Source organism: Mizuhopecten yessoensis, unplaced genomic scaffold (genome assembly GCF_002113885.1).
Source record: "Mizuhopecten yessoensis strain PY_sf001 unplaced genomic scaffold, ASM211388v2 scaffold2699, whole genome shotgun sequence".
NCBI lineage: Eukaryota > Metazoa > Mollusca > Bivalvia > Pectinida > Pectinidae > Mizuhopecten > Mizuhopecten yessoensis.
The window spans coordinates 947,348-956,293 of NW_018404676.1; the positions used below are offsets into that span (position 1 = coordinate 947,348).

The 8,946-nt window shown below is 34.6% G+C and overlaps 1 protein-coding gene across 1 annotated transcript in view; it reads left to right on the forward strand.

Annotated features, from left to right (window-relative positions):
- Positions 1-1,382: 1,382 nt before the first annotated feature.
- The window catches only part of LOC110446473 (kynurenine 3-monooxygenase-like), a 37,549-nt gene continuing 29,985 nt past the window's right edge, over positions 1,383-8,946 (forward strand). Inside the window, exon 1 of the mRNA XM_021491646.1 lies at positions 1,383-1,529. Within this exon, the coding sequence (XP_021347321.1) occupies positions 1,479-1,529 (51 nt within the window). The 5' untranslated portion in view covers positions 1,383-1,478. The remainder of the gene's footprint in view (positions 1,530-8,946) is intronic.

Here is an 8,946-nt window from a genome sequence, read left to right on the forward strand (position 1 = left end):
GAAGCATTGACGTACGTGCGCAGGGGGTCTGAAACAAACTTGTTAGGAAGCTTAAGCAAACTAACACTACTGGCAAATATCATGATTTCTACGCCTTATGAATCTTTGTTGAAACTTATTTATCCGTGTGACCTTCAGAATTTTATTTCATTGAAAAAGAAATGACAGTGGGATATCCCAGCAAGCTACACGACAAATGCTGCTACTGTAGGAACCGGTAAAAACAAAAGTGTCGTTACAATTTTTCACAAATTTGATCCTCGAGAAAGTGTCATAGTGACTGGTCACCCTGGTCAAAGTCATAAACATAAACATAGACCTATTGGATATTCAGAAGACGCGGTTTTATGACGCAGTATTAAGTAGAACTAATCCTCAACAAATACTCGTGTCGCTTCCTCATATGCCGTTGAGTTACATTTCGGCAGGGAACTTTATCAAAAAAGTGAATTAGAATTTTATTTTATTTTTTAATTGAGAAGAAATTAATTTAAGCGTAGCTATAATAACCTAATGATGAGCTGAAAATGAAACAGTTGAGTTTTTGTAGAAGATTTTTTAGTATTTTAAATTAATGACTTAGTTATCGGTACCAGGTTATTACAAAAGGTACAAAAGTATTAAGCTAGTAAGGAATGACACCATAGAAAAAGAGACAACTCATCGTAGATCAATAAGAAGTGAAATTTATCTTTCACATCAGGGTAGTTGTAGTTCCCTATAAATATTAAATATCTCCCCTTCTGTCTCAAAAATATGGACCAAGTTGGATTTCTACCTTTTTTGTCGACAGCATCATGATTCCTAGAAGGACGAAACAGCTGTATAGTGCAGTGTAATTCACGTTTGGCATGCTGTATATATTACCTGTGCAGGTACTATTATGTGTGTGTGTGTGTGTCACGTTCGTCTTTCGAGCTGCTCGTCTCTAGGGACAGAGTGTATGTGTAAAAGTGCGTGTTCTGGTGAGATAGATTCGTACGTTACAAGAGTTTATATATATACTTGATGAGAAGAAATACATGTTATTGTAGAGACAACCTGTTTTCCAAGAGATGATTTGTATAAAGCATTTTGGTGCCATACATTGTATCTATTATAGAAGCTCGTATTACCGATTCATCTTGATACTGAAATCTTTATTCCGCATCCGACACAAATACATTTAATCAAAATAATAACAGACTCTGTACGTACTAAATCTGTCACCAAAGATAAATAGTAATAATGTTAATAGGTGTGGTCTGAATGAAGATCTGGATCTAAAATGAAAGTAGAACGATTTACATGCAATCATGAGCTCGAGGGGTGTGTATGATTCCAACCAATCACTCGCCAGGCACGAGATATTATAAAAGCCGGGGACGTGACCTTCCGTAACGTGTCTCCGGTGATTTATCAAACAATGCGAGTTGTTCCGAAGTGGACGAAGTTTTGACAAGATTGGCAAAGTTGTAGTGAGAAGCGAAGCAAGAACCATGTCTGCCGACCAAGCTACAAAGCATGTCGCTGTCATTGGCGGGGGACTGGTAAGGATATAAAACCTGATATTGTAGCGTAGGCACTGTGGGTACTAATCTACAAACTTGTCATCAAGCACAGCTTATTGAGATTGGCAGGAGGACGTCCAACAACCCCCAGGTGCTGGACACTGATATAATGTGTATATAGATACAGAGACGTATATAACACATGGCTTTATACGTCTCTGATAGATAGTACTATCAAATAGTATACATGTATGTACACATTGTTTGTTTCCCCTTTACCTACCTACCCACCAAATATCCCTACCCAAAATATTTTATAAACATTTTCCAGAAAGATTTTTTTTTTTTCTTTCATTTTTTTTGTTAATTGTTTAAAAACAAATCATCCTTCTACTACTGGTGTCCTCGGGTTACAGGATTTCCGCGCACTTAAGAAGCAACCGCGATTTCGTACTCATATCGGCAGAAAACTGTTGAAATTACGAATGACTGTCATAAACATGTATACAATCTTCTAATCTCTACAGTGACCTGCAAGAACAAAAGCTTCGTTTGGAATAAAAAAAATATCTTTGATCGTCAAATTAATTATCAAAACATTTTTTTTAAATCTCACGTTTTTAATTGATTTTTCAAGATGTCAAATTGAACGAAGTCATGTAATTTTATAAATTTATATAGAATCTGTTATTATTTTTTATCTGCAGTCTTATATCGGTTTTGGTTGATGGTAAGTTATTTCTCATTTTGTTCTGTTTAAAATTGGTGAAAATTGGAAGTTCATTACATTACAAGGTTTACGTTTCATTGAAAACACTGTTTATCGATATAAGACTGTCTTCTTCGCTCTTCGGAAGTGGAAAAGAATTGACGAGGAGATGTGGCCTCATTTGCATACGACATTTTCGTACGTTTGTCCAGGGACTGTATTCACTATATGTCCCTGGTTTGTCAAACTACAAAAAAGACCGGTTCATGAATGAAATATATCACCGTTTTTCAGGTATGGGCTCATTTTGAGTAAGATAAAAGGTGCATTAAGCAAAACTGCATATTTATGCATGTTTTTTAATCAGTGATTAATTCTTATGTTTTCCGGACGAACTTCAGGTAATTTTTGTGTCAGTTTACAGACGATGGGCAAACGTCTAAAATATCCTTGTGTTGTGTCCAGCAGGTCACGTAGTTACGAGATATAGCTTGATAAAATGGCTGCACGGAAATACATAACGCGCGGAAACTGATGACAAGACGATATTCTGTTTGAATTTTAAGTTACTACTTGCAGTATAACTAAAAGCAAAATTGAAAAATGTAATAATTTCCCTACCTACCCATGCTTTTATGATTTGGGTCAGTAAAAGTGAAACAAACAATAATTTAACATAGGCCTAGTATTTACATGTGAATATATTGTATATGTGATGTAGTAATATAATTATGTTGTATTATGTGATAAGATGTGATATAATATATATATTGGATATAGGATATAACATATGTAAGATGACTGATGTACATGTAGTATTGTAGAAAGTATTACATTGTATGACGTGATGCGTAATACACAGTATAAAGTATTACATTGTATGACGTGATACGTAATACACAGTATAAAGTATTACATTGTATGACGTGATATGTAATATACAGTATAAAGTATTACATTGTATGACATGATATGTAATACACAGTATAAAGTATTTCATTGTATGATGTGATATGTAATACACAGTATAAAGTAGTTCATTGTATGACGTGATATGTAATGCACAGTATAAAGTAGTTCATTGTATGATGTGATATGTAATATACAGTATACAGTATTACATTGTATGACGTGATATGTAATATACAGTATAAAGTATTACATTGTATGATGGGATATGTAATACACAGTATAAAGTAGTTCATTGTATGATGTGATATGTAATACACAGTATAAAGTAGTTCATTGTATGATGTGATATGTAATACACAGTATAAAGTATTACATTGTATGACGTGATATGTAATACACAGTATAAAGTATTACATTGTATGATGTGATATGTAATACACAGTATAAAGTATACATTGTATGATGTGATATGTAATACACAGTATAAAGTATACATTGTATGCTGTGATATGTAATATACAGTATTACATTGTATGATGTGATATGTAATACACAGTATAAAGTATACATTGTATGATGTGATATGTAATACACAGTATAAAGTATACATTGTATGATGTGATATGTAATACACAGTATAAAGTATACATTGTATGCTGTGATATGTAATATACAGTATTACATTGTATGATGTGATATGTAATACACAGTATAAAGTATACATTGTATGATGTGATATGTAATACACTGTATAAAGTATACATTGTATGATGTGATATGTAATACACAGTATAAAGTATACATTGTATGCTGTGATATGTAATATACAGTATAAAGTATACATTGTATGATGTGATATGTAATATACAGTATTACATTGTATGATGTGATATGTAATACACTGTATAAAGTATACATTGTATGATGTGATATGTAATACACTGTATAAAGTATGACATTGTATGATGTGGATTGCCACTAGGCGCCATCTTGGATTAAATTTTGATAGTTGAAGTTTGGAATTGCCACTTCTCAGGAAGTAAATTACTGGTTATTAACTGCATTTCGTGTAGATCAGTATACATCCTGTTCCATCCTGATTTATGTGTGCTGCTATATATATATTCAATCCATTTGTTTCCTTATTCTTTATCAGTATCTTTATTTACACAGCTGTTGAAGTATGTTGATATCTCCTAAGACATATTTTCCCAAACACTCAAGATGATTCACTGATTTACATTTTATTCTTGAAATTTCATTTTACCAATTTGTTATATGTGGAATAGAGAATCAGTTGGGCAAGTAGTGTGCCAGAGAAATGCCCTACAGGCAAGTAACATTTTTGTATGTGAAGTTTTATCAAATTTGGATTTGTAAAGGTCAGCCTATCTAACAGTGTTAGTCTTCCAGTATTTACCAGTCATCTGAGAGCTTTTATGAGCCTTCCAGTATTTACCAGTCATCTGAGAGCTTTTATTAGCCTTCCAGTATTTACCAGTCATCTGAGAGCTTTTATTAGTCTACCAGTATTTACCAGTCATCTAAGAGCTTTTATTAGTCTACCAGTATTTACCAGTCATCTGAGAGCTTTTATAAGTCTACCAGTATTTACCAGTCATCTGAGAGCTTTTATTAGTCTACCAGTATTTACCAGTCATCCGAGTGCTTTTATTAGTCTACCAGTATTTACCAATCGTCTGAGTGCTTTTATTAGCCTTCCAGTATTTACCAGTCATCTGAGAGCTTTTATTAGTCTACCAGTATTTACCAGTCATCTGAGTGCTTTATTAGTCTACCAGTATTTACCAGTCATCTGAGTGCTTTTATTAGTCTAACAGTATTTACCAGTCATCTGAGTGCTTTATTAGCCTTCCAGTATTTACTAGTCATCTGAGTGCTTTTATTAGTCTAACAGTATTTACCAGTCGTCTGAGTGCTTTTATTAGCCTTCCAGTATTTTCCAGTCATCTGAGTGCATTATTAGCCTTCCAGTCTTTACCAGTCGTCTGGGTGCTTTTATTAGTCTTCCAGTATTTACCATTCATCTGAGTGCTTTACTAGCCTTCCAGTATTTTCCAGTCATCTGAGTGTTTTATTAGCCTTCCAGTCTTTACCAGTCGTCTGGGTGCTTTTATTAGTCTACCAGTATTTTCCAGTCATCTGAGAGCTTTTACTTGTCTACCAGTATTTACCAGACATCTGAGAGCTTTTATTAGCCTTCCAGTATTTACCAGTCATCTGAGAGCTTTTATTTGTCTACCAGTATTTACCAGTCGTCTGAGTGCTTTTATTAGTCTTCCAGTATTTACCAGTCATCTGAGAGCTTTTATTACTCTACCAGTATTTACCAGTCACCTGAGTGCTTGAAAATGACATGTATTGCAGGTATAGATATATTTAACATGTCATTCAAATAGCTGTCATATTTTACTGTGGAGTAAATGTTACGTCATGAATATTTAAACAAGTGGATTTAAACACTCTGAGCAAATGGCTTATTGTTGCATTGCCTTGAATGTTTTCTGTGTCACAATGTTTTTTTGTTAATGTGGGATGTGGCCATTTTGTCTCATTTTTGGAATGTATCTGGGAGGGACATTTTCAGGAGCAAACTGCAAACTTTGGGAATTAGGCATACCGTATATATTTTAAACATAAAATAGATTCGATTAGGAATGGGGCCCATTATTGTCCCTAAAAGTCGCCAGAAAGAGCACTGTAACATCATTCTAAACTGGCCATTGTTTACGACCACTGCTGTTATGTAACAATCCTCTGTAGCAACTAACCTATCTTACTTCTGTCTCATGCTAGTGCCTTGTGTAGCCATACCAATATACCGGACATAGAACTTGTGACCAGAGTAAACTATATGGGATTTTTTAGCTAACAAGACCTGAACAACACTACAGTGGGTAAGAGATGGTCCCTGTTCTGAAAAAACAATCCTATCTAAGTTCATATGCATAGAAAGCCAAATATGTGATACTTGAGAGTTTGTATACCTGGATATTTATAGGTAGACACAAGGTTGTGTTATAGGTAGACACAAGGTTGTATAATAGGTAGACGCAAGATTGTATAACAGGTAGACACAAGGTTGTGTTATAGGTAGACACAAGGTTGTATAATAGGTAGACACAAGGTTGTATAATAGGTAGACACACGGTTGTATAATAGGTAGACACAAGGCAGTGTTATAGGTAGACACAATGTTGTATAATAGGTAGATACAAGGTTGTGTTATAGGTAGACACAATATTGTATAATAGGTAGATACAAGGTTGTGTTATGGGTAGACATAAGGTTGTGTTATAGGTTGACACAAGGTTGTGTTATAGGTAGACACAAGATTGTATAATAGGTAGACACAAGGTTGTGTTATGGGTAGACATAAGGTTGTGTTATAGGTAGACATAAGATGTATAATAGGTAGACACAAGGTTGTATAATTGGTAGATACAAAGTTGTGTTATAGGTAGACACAAAGTTGTATAATAGGTAGATACAAGGTTGTATAATAGGTAGACACAAGGTAGTGTTATAGGTAGACACAAGGTTGTGTTATAGGTAGACACAAGGCAGTGTTATAGGTAGACATAATGTTGTATAATAGGTAGACACAAGGTTGTGTTATAGGTAGACACAAGGTAGTGTTATAGGTAGACATAAGGTTGTATAATAGGTAGACACAAGGCAGTGTTATAGGTAGACACAAGGTTGTGTTATAGGTAGACACAAGGTTGTATAATAGGTAGACACAAGGTTGTGTTATAGGTAGACACAAGGTAGTGTTATAGATAGACACAAGGTTGTGTTATAGGTAGACACAAGGTTGTGTTATAGGTAGACACAAGGTAGTATTATAGGTAGACACAATGTTGTATGATGAGGAGACACAAGGATGTGTTAAAGCAGCCTGACAAGAAGTTATAGTATAGGTTGATATGAAGCGGTGTTATAGGCAGAGAATTAAATATGTCCTGTTATATGCAAAATGTACAGTTGTTGGTGTTATTAGCAAACATTTAAACATTAACTTTACACCTGAACACTCCTGGTTTCGATTTAGAGTATTGTTTTTAGTACAGAAGTTATGGTGTGTGGTAAAGGAGTGTTTAGTTGTGTTATTGTACAGGTGTTATAATAGTAAACACACTGTGTAGTGTGAGTGATGACATGTCTATTGCTGGTGACTTTTCCCCTCCTCCTGTCAGCCTACCTTCATATACGATGAAATACTGCATACTAGTCTCTTCCACTTTATGCCATCATCTGTATGAAATAGAGCTTATATATTGTGTTAAATTGGTACGTGCGTGAAGGTGTATATATATTACATTTTGCGGTCGTTGACAATAGTACAAGACATCCAAATAACGAATTAAGTACGTATTTAACCTAATATTCGCCCTGGGTTCAATTATGGAACCTTCTAAAAGGAATATGTAGTCATGATAAACACTTTTTCCAAGTAAGTCAGTAAGTGACGGTGAAGGTATTGACCTTAAAATGGATAAGAGCTAGTGCATGTAAGTGAAGGGACCCTAAATCAGAGCTATCAAAAGGAACATAAATAACACAGATTAAAATACCACAATATCACATGTATTCTGATCATTACAAAGATGTTCCAGACCTACTTATACTTTAATGGTGCATGAATAAAGCTAACTATAGATTGGTGTCAGAGATATAGCTAACTAAAGAGTAGTGTCAGAGATAAAGCTAACTATAGAGTGTTATCAGAGATATAGCTAAATATAGAGTGGTATCAGAGATAAAGCTAAATATAGAGTGGTGTCAGAGATAAAGCTAACTATAGAGTGGTGTCAGAGATATAGCTAAATATAGAGTGGTGTCAGAGATAAAGCTAACTATAGAGTGGTATCAGAGATATAGCTAAATATAGAGTGGTGTCAGAGATAAAGCTAAATATAGAGTGGTATCAGAGATATAGCTAAATATAGAGTGGTATCAGAGATAAAGCTAAATATAGAGTGGTATCAGAGATAAAGCTAACTATAGAGTGTTATCAGAGATAAAGCTAACTATAGAGTGGTATCAGAGATAAAGCTAACTATAGAGTGGTGTCAGAGATATAGCTAAATATAGAGTGGTATCAGAGATAAAGCTAGATATGGAGTGGTATCAGAGATAAAGCTAGATATAGAGTGGTATCAGAGATATAGCTAAATATAGGGTGGTGTCAGAGATATAGCTAAATATAGAGTGTATCAGAGATAAAGCTAAATATAGAGTGGTATCAGAGATAAAGTTAACTATAGAGTGTTATCAGAGATAAAGCTAACTATAGAGTGGTATCAGAGATAAAGCTAACTATAGAGTGGTATCAGAGATAAAGCTAAATATAGAGTGGTATCAGAGATAAAGCTAAATATAGTGTTATCATAGATAAAGCTAACTATAGAGTGGTATCAGAAATAAAGTTAACTATAGAGTGGTGTCAGAAATAGAGCTAACCACACGCTATAAGTTCCTGTACTAGCCATGATCCAATGTGATCATTCACTGTCAGACAAAGTCCCAAGTGACCTATTTCGATCGCCTTTTGTCCGTCGTCGTCCGTCTGTAAACAATTTACATTTTTGACTTCTTCTCCAAAACCCCTGAACCAATTTCAATGAAATTTTGCAGGGACTTTCCATGGACAAAGGTCAACAAATATAGTGGCTGGTTTAGTCCCAAGCCCCCAGGGGCCTGAGGGGCAGGGCCAAAAAGGGTCAAATTGACTAAAATTTCAAAAATCTTCTTCTCCAAAACCCCTGAACTAATTTCAATGAAATTTTGCAGGGACCTTCCATGGACAAA